Here is a 15324-nt window from a genome sequence, read left to right on the forward strand (position 1 = left end):
CTGTTCGAAAGGAAAATAAAGCAATAATAAAAACAGCTGAGTGTAAGAACAAAAAATAATATTCGGTACGCAAGTACCGAATAGTAATACACTCAACAAAATAAAATTAATTTTTTTTCGAAACGGACTTACGACAAAGAATCCTTCAAATCTGATGCTATATACAACCTTTATGGTGGGTATAATGTACGATGGGTGCATGTATACCAACACGTATAAATCACGGAGGAAACCCGATTGATTAAGGGAATTTTAATATGAGTAAAAACCATGCACGGCCAACGCCAATATGCCTCAACAACAACAACAATAACAACCAGATTTGATAAGAATTACCACGACTGTTGTGCTGATAATATATGAATCTCCATTTATACACGATTAAGTATGGTGAATTCGTAGCATTTTCAATATTTGTTCCTCAAATAATTTGGAGAACATGCCAAACCTTTATCCGGATAACCTAACCTTTACCCGGATACAAACCTGCATACGTTCCGGTTCAAATTCAAAACACCACTGTGAAATCTGCTGATTAAGCACAAATTTTGCATTCAAAGTTCGAAAAATCATAAAAACTCAGTAGCTGCAAATGAAAAACACACCAACTAAAGTGGGCAAATATGCACTTTCTAAAGTGTCTATGGACCCCAGATGTGTTTTTGAATCCTATTGACCCACAATGAAATACACTTACCATATCCAGGGTTTAGGAAACCTCTAATAATTTAAGTTCAAATGGCAACAACCTTGAAACTTTTTGGTGAATGTTATATTACATCAATTGTATGTTCCCCTTATTTTTATCAAAATCGACGGATTTTTTAGAAGAATTTTATTATTTAGCTCAATATGAAATAAAAAATACCAATTATTTTTTTATTTATAATACATTTAATTTTGGTATTTGTGGACATTGATGTATGATCTGAAGTATAGCTTTACTAACTTTTCGATTTTTTAAATTAGTAATTTAATTTACAAACATTTGGTCTTATGGAACCATGCAAACGATCACTAAACTTTTAAATTTTAGTTCGTTTTTTTTATGTATGTAGAGTGTGTGAGGGTATGGAAATTTTATTTTATGCTGAATTCGCAAAAGAATAAAGAATACCACTACAATTGCAGTACAATGAAATATGTTAACAAATTACAATAAGAACACATATCTAAGAAGTATGCATGTTTGTACATATGACTACGTATTTGCATGTATATTCGAAATAAATAATAATCATAATCATTGTTTTCATCATTGTCATAAACATAATCGTTAACAGCTTAATATTCGTTTTCGTCGATATTCGCAACATTTCAATCGATCCGTTAACATCTACACTGGATATTTTTTCGTTTAATTTTGTTATTTACAATTTACAAGCTTGTAAAGAATACCAGCTTCCACAGCTCGCACTGACATATGCGTTGCCAATTCGCCCGAAGCTTTTCTAATATAAGTTGATTTTTCTGAGAATGGTTTTGCGACACATATGACAGGTGCGCAAGGTTTCCGCACAGCGTGAGCACGCACCATGACCACACAAAAAGGCGACATCACGCGTCCGTTCCATACAAATGCTACAGTAGTGCGTTTCCTCATATTCCTGTATCTTATTTTCGAGATAACGCAAACGATCTGCCGAAGGTACACGCGTCTGATCAGAACTGATTATAACACGGCCACCGGCACCTATGCGTCGCTCGATTTGCACACCGCACCGTAGGCACTTCTTCATACGCAGGCCACATTCTTCGCAAGAAATTTGATGTTGGCACGGCTCGAATTTAATTAACTGTAACTTTTCATCGCACACTATACACTCCTGTGGACCAATGTGGAAGGTATTAGTGGGTGGTGGCGGTGGTGGTGTTGCTTTGGGACTTGCCTTGGGCGCCACAGCGCCTTCGGTGCGGTTACGCGCTATTTTGCGATTTCCACTTAACTGAATTGCACTCGAAGTGGAAGGTATCGGTGTCATATGTACATACGGTGTGTCCAGCACATTACCGCCACCAACAACTGTATTAGTTTGAGCTTGCCGGTCAGAGTTCAGTTTCTTTACGCCAGCGGGTTCCTCAGTTAGATTGTCCACATGATGAGTTGGAGTGCTGCTATGCGGCGATGGCATCTGTGTAAAAGTATTCGGTTGTAATGCATCTGTGATGATGTCCGCTGCATTGTTGCTATGCACTGCTGCAGCAGCGCCGGCTGTTGCACCATCATTATCAGTGTTCAAATTAAGTGCCTGAACATTATTTTCCACCTCGCCAGCGGCATTTGAGTTGACGGCTTCGTTAGTCGTTGATGATGACGCGGTTGCGCCTATCTGGCATTGATATCTCAAGATCAGCTGCTTCATATCTTTATTTGTGATCCAGTCGAAAATGTTGGTACCTTTATTGTTATGTTCCACGCGACAGCCACAAGATGACAAGTAACAGAGAATTGTGTACATGAGACGATCGTCGAGTATATGTGAAAGATTATCGAATATTGAACGTATTTTCGGTGAGTCTTCTCCGGATGGTTCGGCCGCCTGTTGCAAATTCGTTTTCTTGATAACACACAAATGCATTGCATTGTCGCCATCTTCATCACGAGCCATAATATCGCAACCGAGCGAAACAAGACGTTCAATCACAGACGCGTGGCCTTGGGATACCGCCAGTAGAAATGGTGTTTGTCGTCGATTATTTCGTATATCAACCTCTGCTAGACCCTCGACTATCAGTGTCTCTACAACGCGTGCATGACCATTTAGAGCGGCCAAATGCAGGGCCGCAAAACCATCGTCCTTTTTAACATTGACTAGTTGTCGTGCCAGCTGTAGTATGCGTTTAGCTGCCACAACATTACCCTTAAGCGAAGCATGATGCAGCACATTAAATCCTCGATTGTTTTTTATAAAAAAATCTAAGTTTGGTGCATTACATAGTAGTTCGACAACTTCGGAGTTTTCCTTGCCGATGGCATCGTGCAAAGCCGTATCGCCGTACGAATCTTGTATATTCACATCGGCTCCAAACTGAAGCAACTCACGCACACAATGTGGCGTCTTCTTATGTGCGCATATATGTAACGCCGAACAGTGACTCGAATTGAGAAAATTTATATCAGCTCCATTTTGTAGTAGCACTCGCATGGTTTCGGGTTGATTACCGAAGGCAGCATAGTGAAGTGCTGAGTCGCCTTCCTTGTCCACAACATTCACATTCGCACCTTTAGCTATAAGATATTTCACTAAATCAACGTATCCCTGATGAGCAGCCACTTGTATACAGGCTTTCCCACCGCTCATCACATTCACTTGTTCCGGATGGGCGTCCAAGTATTGTTTTACAAAATCCAAATGACCTTGTGCCGCTTCACGCACCAACTTATCGGCAACAGAAGTGCCAGACAGACCTGATAGCGGTGTCATTACATGATCTATACGCCTATGACTAAGGTCCATCATACTATTTGATCGTTCTGCCGCCGTAGCCAACGGTGATCGTTCCAAATGTACGCATTTTGGGTTTAATGTCCATTCAAATCCATCATCCAGTTGTTGAATGCGTAAGTCGCCGTCGGAATACACCTTTATCACTTTGCAACGTTTTCCCAAAGCCTATAAATAAAGAAAAATTTGAAATGTGAACTTATAGCTTATAACAATGACTCGGACTCATTTTAAGATGTTGGGATGGGATTGTAGGAAATTTTAAGTTAAATAATTTCTTGAAATTTAATTGAAGTTGTGTACTAATGTTGTACGCAAATAATTTAGAAAGTATAAAGTCAGAATAATTAAAAAGTAATATAAATTTTTATAAATAAATTAAAATAGAATCGTAAATATACGTGTGCTTAAGTAAACATAGTAAATTAAAATATTTAAAGAAAGTTGTTTTAAATGGAACTCCTTGATAGTAAGTAACATTAAAGCAAAATTTATATATGGAATTTATGTTTTCAAACATGAAGAAGTTAATAAAAAAGGATTCATATCTTCTTTAGGATAAATCTTGGTCCCGATTGGGATCTTTTTAGGATAAATCTTTTAAGATAAAACATATTTGCTTACATAACGCATAAGGTCAATCCATTCGCCATGTCCTTTTTGCAGTTGCTGCACTTTGTTCGCATCGTTTATAATAGTCACTAGATCGCCAACGCGAAACGATATAACCTTAACAAGTGCCGCCGGATGAAAAGTCCAACGATTGGGACAATTATCATATTGTACTCTGCAATTTTAAAAATATAATTAATCTCAAAGCAAGCGCTCATGTATGGGAAATTTACCGTATGTCACCCTTTTCAGTAATACGATGGACGGCGCCCAACTTTGGCAACTGTTCTACCATTCGTGGATTCCACCCACCGTGACCTTGTTGCAGTTTCATCAACGCATCGACATCAAGGCACACCTTTACGCGATCACCGACTGAGAATGTTGGTTTCCCAGTGGGCACCACAGGCTGTTGCTCTTCTGGTTGCCCTATAAACATAAAACCATATTATATACAACCAGACATGTATGTACATATGTATGTGGAAGCAACTTACCCAACACAGGCATGTGGTCTTTGTAATAATAACCTCCTATTGACGGAAAAGTACACTTCAGATCGACGTTACCCTTGTGACCCAAACGATAGACATTCGTTGAACCAGTGACCCAAGAAACATTTGCTACACTTCTACAAGACTCATTGTCCCAACCACGTATTTCCATAACACGCCCTGTTTTGCCTTTAAGAGAAAATATTAGTTGAACATAAAACGCATACGTAATATCTAATTATAAAAAAAAATTGTAAAAAATAATTTTGAAAAAAATTACCTTCTCCACCGTCCTGTTGGCCCCACTCCCAATCGGGACCACGTACAACTTTTGCTCCAACGAATATACCTTTTAGTTGAATTCGTTTTGAGTTCTTTCTTGGAGGCAAGCGCACACTGAAAATAATTAGAACTTGAATAATAACAATATACGGCAAAATCGACTTTTTTCTGGGTATTGGACCAAACTATTTTTGCCATGAGATTGAGTCATAAATAAAAGAAGTGCATTCTCGAATTTTTGAAGTTAGCCTCACAAATCGAAATACATACTTACATTCGACGTTCGAAAAAATTAAAATTTTTGAATTCGAAGTTCGAAAAAATTACTTAAAAAAATATTATTAATTACATGATATAGTTACTGAAAAATCCAAAATATAGATATAATCTAAATTTTCATCTTAATTCAATGGGGTATAAAACTTTTCAGCCAAGCTTATATGACAGATGCTATGAAGGATCAAAGTTTGATCTTCGAAAAAAAAAATGTATTTCGAAAAGCACTGGACATCTTATAGCAAATGTCAAATGGGTTTTGAAAAAAAAAGTTAAATACCATTACATATATATATAGCATTTAGGACATACCCAAGTGATGTGGGCGATGTGTAACGTATAAACGTATGATCCGTATCGTGCAGATCAGCGCCGTAACAATAAGCACAGAGATGATAGTTAGAGCACTGAGCGCATTTGAAAACAATACCAGCTATTCCGGGCTTGGAGCAGCCATCACATACCACATTCGAATGACGAACGCCTATAATATATGACAAAATATGAGCTATTTAAGTGTACAAATGTTTATTAAAACAATTAAATTATATTATTATTATTGAATTTTTAATTTGTAATAATAATTTATCAGTTTTTTTAATATTCATTCGACTCAAAATCGTTATGTAACCAATTAAATATTTATTTTAGAAATAGAAATTGTAATATAAAACGGTTAACTCGTACTTTTGTTTTTTTTTATCCTACATTTTTGACGATAAAATATTGTGCAAACTGATTTCGACAAAGGATTTTTTACATGTTTCAATGATTTCTGGAGAATTCTATCTCAATTATTTTTTAAAAATTAAATATTAATAGTTTATAGCTTGTAAATACTCTAAACAGTATATTATAAGTGTTATAATGCTTTTTATCTAGACAAATCAATATGATCTAAGTAAGCCTTTTTATTAATATTTCTATGGATAAATGTGTTGCTTTTTAGTTATCTACTATTTCTATACTCGTTTATGTGCTTATATTGATTTAAGGATGACCGTTATGTTTCCATAACAAATTTACAATGTATTTCAAGTCAACCATCGAATTGTAATTTAATTAAAGATCACCGAAAGTTCTTTTATTACTTACCAACTTGCGCGTTATCAACGATAATCAAATCGTATTGATTTTGGTAACCAACACGATAATTTGTTCGGTGTCCAGAATCCCAATTGACTACTACTGTATTTTCCGGTGAGTGTGTCGATCCCGAGCGTCCAATCTCACAGACGGTGCCAACGTGACCTTCTCCGTTGTCTATCGGAAGAGAATAGAGTTGTTGTAAGAATGATTTTAGAATTTCATGTTCGAATTGGGAGGGGATATGATATTTTGTGCTATATGCACATACACATGTATGCATATTATGTGCTCAAACGTTGCTTAAATTGTATACTATTTGTATACACGCGCACACATCCTAAGGTATTTGTAATTACACGCGCTGCTATTTATAAAAAATCGCGGTTCCAGCAGATGTTTTGTATCTACACAGCATAATATATGGTTGTATATACAAGTAGGCGCACAAAAGAGTACATCCGAAAACTCCAGCATTGCCAAGTGAACACTGCACACGGATTTCCGCTGTATACGTACATATATACGTGTGTTAAGTACAGTTGTGATAATATAATTGGCAGTAAGGCATACACCTTTTAATTGATTAACATATAATAATTTTATATTGATTACGCAATGATATTACTGAGAAGTATTTCATATTTTAGAACATCGAAATAGTCGTAGGTTGAACAATATACACTCATCGACTCAATTAATGTGTTAAACTATTATGTATGTATGTTGATAGTTTGGCATGTGGTCGTTATAGACGAATGGATTAGACTGCTGGGCTAACAATCATATGACGTCTTGTTTACATCTCCATAATTATATTGTAAATTTATTAAAAGATATTAAACAATTTTATATACAAACATATATTTATCATTAAAATCCCCAACTCATATTTATTTAGCTTACTTGATATCAAATCTAACAAAAATCGAATGTTTTACGTTTAGCTGATGGCTCTATATATTCTGGTGAAGATGTAGCATTAAACACAAATAACATTACTGAATTAAGAAATATTTTTTAACCATAACCCGTTTGTCATTTTAAATTTGCACTATTTGTTGCATATTTAAAGCAATTATTAAACTAACCAAATTAACAAAAAATATTATGTCCAAATAAACTCATCACTAATGTAAATAAATATGACCATATAGTATGCTAGTTGTTGTTTTAGCGTCAAAAAACATTCCCCAAACAATTTTGAAGTATTCTGCCGATTTAACAGTTCTTGGCTGTATAAAAATCCTGGCCCGTTCCGGTTATGTAGAAACGACTGTCGTGGAAACGGTATGATGCTATATAACAAAATTACAAATATAGCGTTTAAAGTATTATAAAAATCGTTACTTTCCATGACATTCAGCTCGCTCGTGTTCAAATTCGTTTTGCAAACTGAGTTCCGATTTACTATGTAAACTACACGCTTTCTCAAATTACGCGCTTGTCTAATAAACTAGATATTTCTGAAAATTTTAATAAAAAACGTCTCAACCTTTTACACTATAACTGTTTCTCCTTCGCACTCATAATTTCAAAAACACTTTGAATGAATATACACTGCAATTTTACTTTTCGTGTCTGTAGTCTTCACGTGAACTTTTCTTGGTTCGTTCACAATTTCGGTTGATCTCAATTAGCGATTTACTTTGGCGAAGTAATAAAATAAGCGGCCGAAGTATTTTAACAACATTTTGCCTTCTTATGTGCAACAATATCGTTATAAATATACATAAGTATTGTTTGCATATATACATATGTGTGTATGTATGTATGTACATAAAATCATTGTCAGAAATATTTAAAATTTCAAGGGGATAATCAACTTCCTTTTTGAGTTAATACCAACTATTGCTTCAGACTTAGCCCTTATTTATAGCTTGCAGCACATATGTACATACATACATATACGACATTCCGTTATTCTGCCCTTCTGTTCTTATCATATCGAAACATTGGTTCGTAAGAGTCATGGGATCTGCCAACAAAACTCCAAAAATAGAAATGGGCGCGTGTTTTTTTTTATTGTACACGGCGAGGATGCGTCCCCAACGTAAATGCAAATGAATGTGAGGCGTGATGCTATAAATTGTTTGTATTCTTACACACTAGTACTTTTGATAAATATAAATATAGACACATACATATCTGAGGTATGCCCATATGTAAGTAGCTATTTATATATACATAGAGTATGTACATATGTATTATATGATATGATGTTATGATATGTTACTCTCTATAACACAATCAATTCTTATACAGGAAGGATTACAATTTATGCCTTCTTTAGATATTCGAAATAGGAGGCTTAAAAATTTAAAACTTTTACAAAAACAAATACATATACAATTAACTTAATGTGGCTATTGCTCTTGTAGAGAAGGACAACATTCCCAAATAATTTTTAATGAATTATGCCGAATTGACAGACGGTTGTTTGCAATGATGCTTGAAAAACTATTTTTGTTTTATTACTTTTATGTTTTTCAAAGAAGATATTTACTAAAAACTGTAGGAAATAATGTCATTATATTCACCACAGCATTTTACTATTTATTGGGAAAAGTTTTATTGATAAAAGGCTAATGGTTAGTTAGATTGGTCCATAATTTTTTATTCAATTTCCCAAGACCGAGGGTTGAAGTCAATAAAGAAAATATTTTCTCTCATCGACTACTACTACTACTCACATAAATGAAAGAGAAATCCATTGATAGCTCTATACAGATGGTGGAAGTGTGAACAATTAAACCGGTAATGTAGACACCCATGAGTGTGCTATGTGGATCATTACAAATCTTACTGTGTAAGTGGGTACCAACATACATATATATCTACACACATATAAATGATCTTAAATAAAACCAAATCTACTTGAACATATAGTCGCGTGCTAGATAAACTTTGAAATAAACTCTCTTATAGGCGCATTAAATGTAAATGTACATACATATATACTATTTATATGTTTATTGGTACATATACATTGTATATAAAGAGATTTTTAGACACAGAACACTAAACAGATAAATTAAAATAAAAAAGCGGCCTTGTGTAAATAAGATTATAAAGACTAGGCCAATATATTTCAATAAATGCTCATATTATGTATTTATATAAGTTAAAAATAATAAAAATTAAAAGAAAATTTTATTGATAAAAATAAAATTAGTACTATTTTTCAGAGTTTAATTTATTTGGTGAAAATAATATCGAGAAGCCTGTTTGGTTTCTCCCAGATAATTATTAAATACATGAAAGATCGCAATCTTGTTAAATTATTAAGGAAAAATAATGTATCTGATTTTTTGGTTCAATCACAGTGGAAATTTTAAATACATTTTGTGTAAAAATCTCAATGCAATTTCAAACTCGACTCAATTCTCGAATTCGAGTACATGTAAGAAAGAAAATGTGTTGAATAATTTGATCAAATAGTAATTAAAGTTCGAGAATGTACTACAAGTATTAATATTTTGATATCATTGATGTCAATAAAATTCCTGAATTGAATTTGTACCCATTGATAGCGTACTACAAATATTTGTAAAAAAATTACCAAAAATTTGTTTCACGAATTTCACAGAATAAAATAATATAAATGCAATGTATGATTAGACCCGTTTTTAAGCATTCTATTAAGCTACTCTTCTGAAAGAGCTTTGTGTGATTTTCCTCGACTCCTTCTACAAAGGAAACACACATTTAAAATTGCAAATTCACCTACAAATGTATGTTGGCAATAATATCTAAGCTGTCAGGACAGTTTGTTTTCTGTAGACTAATACCAAGAAATCGACCACACTATATATAATTTACAATCGAACTAAAAACCGACAATTTGCGTCACACTACATTTTTTATTTTATATATAATTATAAATCCTAGGTCAAAAGAAATATGTTCTATATTATATTCTCATTAAATATTATTAGAATCTGATTAAAAAACACAACCTTTTCGTATTGAATGTTTTTAATAACGCAAATTTACAAATTTCAGCTTACCTTGATTTTGCCATATCCAATTTGGTCCACGTACTACACGTATACCTGGCTGTATAGCTGGGCGCATTTCAATTTAATATACTCGAATAATTGAATCCGTCTCACTTTTGGAAGTATTTAGTAACAATACGACTTATAGTCTGAAAGAAATGAATTAATGTAAGTTAATTTTTATTATATTTTATTTTTCTCAATTTTATTTTTATTATAGAAATAGTAAAGCAAATGAATTTAGTTTTTCAAAATTTATTATTTAAAAATTAAGTAATTATTAAAATTGTAAAATGTTTAATATCAAATGATCAATATAATATTAATATCTGTGTATTTTTATGTTCTCGCAAGATAGTCTCCATTGAAAAAGAGATAAGGAAAGGATGTTTAGGTGCTAGTAAAAGTATAAAATGTTATGGGCAGTCTCCACTGCATATGAATAACCTAATAACATGTACCCAAAGATTATGGATTCACCAATTACGTTTGCAATGTGATGTTGAAGTCGCAATGCCGGGTAGTTTCAGTTGCATAGTTTTAATGTTTATATTGAAATTTTCAAAATTAGACAAAATTTTGCCTTTAAGTTTCAAAGTCCTATTATCATGTACTCATTTATGCTATTTAAATAATTTATCGCTTCACTTACTGTATAGATTTATTTTATCCAAAATGTTATAGTAGTTGGTAATAGTAGTGGTTAAGTAAGACGTCTTCGAATTAAGCAATTGCAGTATATTTAAAAGTACAACGCGAAAACATATGTACATACATATATTTAGTTAATATATAAATATTAAGACCGATGATCCGTTTGTTATAATTTTATGTGTATTATTGGCATAAAAGTTATGACGACATGTACAAGTATAATAGCCGGAATATTGAAGTTGATTATATATTTTCAATATTCATTGATTGCCAAGTATGGGTTTGGTGCAAACTACACGCTTCTCTTCTATCTCTTTAGGGTGTGAATCAGAAATGGTGATGAATAATTGTCACAAAAGGATCTTCTTTACAGATGTGAATAAAATTTTGCTGGATTACATTAAAATTTTTCGAAAGTGCCTTATTTCGTTTTGTTCACTGCAAAATCAACGACTATATTTTTGCTTATTTATTTATTCCTATATTTGCAAAAAATTTTGATCTCATATACACATTTTTTGTTTCGTATACGCACTCACACTACACTTGATTTTGATTTTTTCGTAAACTTGTGAATTTCGCTTTTGTTTTATTTTAGGCTTCGCCTTGATGTTTCCTTCAAAAAAGGAAATATTTTATTTATCGCAAATAACTCTGCGAAAATAACTAAAAACCAAAGGTATAAAAAACTGTACACTTTGGGTGGCAACGAGAAAATGTCAGATTGACGTCGAGTTGACGTTTGCCTATAAATATCTGATTTTACGTTCATACAATGTGGCTGCACTGCCAATATATTTGAATATTAAATATTTAAAATTAAATTATATATTTATTATAAAAATTTGCATTTAAATTTTATTTTAAGCAAATTAGTTAATTAAGAAAATAGATAGTAGAAAAAAGTTACTGTCAGTTAGAGGAAATTTTTGTTCAGAAATAATACAATGTTAAATAAAATATGTCAAACAGGAATCAAAGATCAAATAGCTGTCCCACCTTTTAGAAATTTGGTAGCTTAGTATATTCATGGTAACAAATCTACGTGCATAGTACAAGTTGTAATCCTACAAGATGAGTAAAATTTAGTTAACTTATTACCTGTAATTATAACATATCTTATACAATAGCTTAATTTCCTTCTATAGAAAAATGTAACTATTTCTCTTCTCTCTTTTACCACACGAAAGTGTGATTGTCTTGCTATCTCTTTTTTTAATACTTTGATATGTTTTTAAGCGTTTATTTATACTAACTTCATATTAAATTTTCACAATTTTTCACAAAGTATTGTCAGGCAGTCCCGGATTAGTTACAAGTTAACAAGGTTACGTTAGCTAGTTACGCGCCCCGCAAAATATCCATTTATCGTAAAAATACTTTGCTAGACTATGTACGCTTTACTCGCACATAAAAATCGAAAACTAGATTTTGTCACGTTCAATTTTATCTGAAATTAATAGTGGTACTCATTTAACATTGCAATTATACAAAAATGGTAAATTTGAAATATGGCAACATAAGTTAAATGAGCGCTTTTGGCAATATTGTGGTAATATCAGCTGATTGTGAATTAATTGTAAGCATGCCATGAATGCCACTGAAAAAGGTCTCGCATATTTGCAATATTGTCGTAAAATAAAATGCATGTAAAAATTAACAGCTGTTTTACGATATTGTAGTTCTGCGATGTTGCCATACGTTTACGATGTTAAATGACTACCACTATTGGTTTATATATAACATAAATACATGGAGGATGGGATCATGTGTAGAAGTTCACGCAAGTGAGGAAAGTTTTTGATTGTCACTCACTTGGGAGTGGCCAGAAACGATTCTTCTCCACATGGTTCAAGCAGCTCACGGCTTCCGGTTTTAGACCAAGTATCCTCTGGGTAGCCAACAGACATCCGTTTGAAGGCGAGCTAAAGTGAGAAGGCGAAGCCCGCTTATGCGGTTGTGCGTAGGGTTTGGGACCCACCACATAAAAACACCCCCCAATGAAAAATCTACGAAAGCCTCGGATGAGACACCCCCCTTTTGATGACGACCCCTGCAAACGTTTTAAGGATAATGATATAAGGGCATGCACCTGGAATGTCCGGACCCTGAATTGGGAAGGTGCCTCTGCTCAGCTGGTTGATGTCCTCATACGACTTAAGGCTGACATCACCGCCATCCAAGAAGTGCGATGGACGGGACAAGGACGGAAGAAGGTGGGTCCTTGTGACATCTACTACAGCGGCCATATAAAGGAGCGCAAATTTGGTGTTGGATTTGTGGTGGGAGAGAGACTCCGTCGCAGAGTCCTGGCATTCACCCCGGTGGATGAACGTCTAGCCACAATCCGCATCAAAGCGAGGTTCTTCAACATATCTCTGATTTGCGCCCACGCCCCAACGGAAGAGAAGGACGATGTGACCAAAGATGCTTTCTATGAGCGCCTAGAACGCACCTATGAGCGCTGCCCCCGCCACGATGTAAAAGTCGTGCTTGGTGATTTTAACGCCAGGGTGGGTAAAGAAGGTGTCTTTGGCACAACAGTCGGAAATTCAGCCTTCATGACGAAACATCGCCAAACGGCCTGAGGCTGATCGACTTCGCTGGGGCCCGAAATATGGTCGTCTGTAGTACCAGATTCCAGCATAAGAAAATACATCAAGCTACTTGGCTGTCTCCTGATCGAAACACGCGGAACCAAATCGATCACGTTGTGATAGACGGAAGACATGTCTCCTGTGTTTTAGACGTGCGTACGCTCCGAGGACCAAATATAGACTCGGACCATTATCTGGTCGCAGCGAAGATACGCACCCGCCTCTGTGCAGCAAAGAATGCCCGTCAACAAACACAAGGAAGGTTCGACGTCGAAAAGCTGCAATCGCAACAGACAGCCACGAAATACTCTACTCGACTTGCACTCCTGCTCTCTGAGAGCACTCATCAGCATCTCGGTATAAGGAAACTGTGGAACGGCATCTCAAACTCACTGCGTACCGCTGCAGCCGAAACAATTGGTTTTCGGCAACGACAAAAAACAAGCTGGTACGATGAGGAGTGCCGTCTCGCAGCGGAGAGAAAACAGACTGCCTACCTCGCAACATTGCAAACGACCACAACACGTGCGGGATGGGATAGATACCGAGAGCTGAAGAGGGAAGCGAGACGCATTTGCAGACAAAAAAAGAAAGAGGCCGAAATGCGTGAGTACGAAGAGCTTGAGAAGCTGGCAGACAGAGGGAATGCTCGAAAATTTTATGAAAAAATGAAGCGACTTAACGAAGGTTTCAAGACCGGAGCATCCTCATGTAGAGACCAAGGTGGTAATCTGGTAACCGATGTCCAGGGCATACTGGGATTATGGAGGGAACACTTCTCCGACCTGCTGAATGGCAGTGAGAGTACAACACCAGGAGATGGCGAACCCGATCCCCCAATCGATGACGATGGAACAGATGTTCCATTACCCGACCATGAAGAAATTCGAATAGCAATTACCCGCTTGAAGAACAACAAAGCAACGGGGGCCGATAGATTACCGGCAGAACTATTCAAATACGGCGGCGAAGAACTGATAAGGTGCATGCATCAGCTTCTTTGCAGAATATGGTCGGAAGAAAGCATGCCTGACGATTGGAATCTCAGTGTGCTCTGCCCAATCCATAAAAAGGGAGATCCCACAATCTGCGCCAATTACCGTGGGATCAGCCTCCTAAATATCGCATACAAGGTTCTATCGAGCGTATTGTGTGAAAGACTAAAGCCCACCGTCAACAAACTGATTGGACCTTATCAGTGTGGCTTTAGACCTGGAAAATCGACAACTGACCAGATATTCACCATGCGCCAAATCTTGGAAAAGACCCGAGAAAAGAGGATCGACACACACCACCTTTTTGTCGATTTTAAAGCTGCTTTCGACAGCAGGAAAAGGAGTTGCCTTTACGCCGCGATGTCTGAATTTGGTATCCCCGCAAAACTAATACGGCTGTGTAAATTGACGTTGAGCAACACCAAAAGCTCCGTCATGATTGGGAAGGACCTCTCCGAGCCGTTCGATACCAAACGAGGTTTCAGACAAGGTGACTCACTATCGTGCGACTTCTTTAACCTGATGCTGGAAAAAATTATAAGAGCTGCAGAGCTAAACCGAGAAGGTACAATCTTCTACAAGAGTGTACAGCTCCTGGCGTACGCCGATGATATTGATATCATCGGAAGCAACAACCGCGCCGTTTGTTCTGCTTTTTCCCGCATGGATAAGGAGGCGAAGCGAATGGGTCTGGAGGTGAATGAGGACAAGACGAAATATCTCCTGTCATCAAACAAACAGTCGGCGCATTCGCGTCTTGGCTCCCACGTCACTGTTGACAGTCATAACTTCGAGGTCGTAGATAATTTCGTATACCTGGGAACCAGCATCAACAACACGAACAATGTCAGCCTCGAAATCCAACGCAGAATCACTCTTGC

The 15324-nt window shown here is 35.7% G+C and overlaps 1 protein-coding gene across 4 annotated transcripts; it reads right to left on the reverse strand.

Annotated features, from left to right (window-relative positions):
* Nucleotides 1-873: 873 nt before the first annotated feature.
* Nucleotides 874-11579, reverse strand: LOC105219573 (E3 ubiquitin-protein ligase MIB2). Of its 4 annotated transcripts, none has more exons than XM_029045172.2 (9): nt 11391-11579; nt 10207-10346; nt 6206-6373; nt 5423-5594; nt 4833-4948; nt 4556-4741; nt 4292-4487; nt 4071-4233; nt 874-3614 (listed from the first exon to the last, which is right to left on the reverse strand). In XM_029045172.2, exons 2-9 carry the CDS (start codon nt 10271-10273, stop codon nt 1452-1454), a joined length of 3231 nt encoding a protein of 1076 aa, XP_028901005.1. In that variant the 5' UTR covers nt 10274-10346; nt 11391-11579; the 3' UTR covers nt 874-1451. The 4 variants fall into 4 exon arrangements, with proteins under 4 accessions (XP_028901005.1, XP_054083972.1, XP_054083973.1 ...); XM_054227997.1 differs by having other exon boundaries at nt 11387-11579; XM_011195816.3 differs by having other exon boundaries at nt 875-3614; nt 10850-11579.
* Nucleotides 11580-15324: the final 3745 nt, after the last annotated feature.

This window comes from Zeugodacus cucurbitae, chromosome 3 (assembly GCF_028554725.1).
Source record: "Zeugodacus cucurbitae isolate PBARC_wt_2022May chromosome 3, idZeuCucr1.2, whole genome shotgun sequence".
In the NCBI taxonomy this organism is placed as follows: domain Eukaryota; kingdom Metazoa; phylum Arthropoda; class Insecta; order Diptera; family Tephritidae; genus Zeugodacus; species Zeugodacus cucurbitae.

Excerpts from the sequence above, each read along its gene's own strand:
- LOC105219573 (XM_029045172.2), bottom strand. The coding sequence starts at position 10,273 with ATGCGCCCAGCTATACAGCCAGGTATACGTGTAGTACGTGGACCAAAT. Across the intron at positions 4,949-5,422 it reads ACATCGCCCACATCACTTGG|TGTGCGCTTGCCTCCAAGAA; the intron begins GTATGTCCTAAA and ends AATTATTTTCAG. Across the intron at positions 3,615-4,070 it reads GGATTGACCTTATGCGTTAT|GCTTTGGGAAAACGTTGCAA; the intron begins GTAAGCAAATAT and ends CTTTATTTATAG.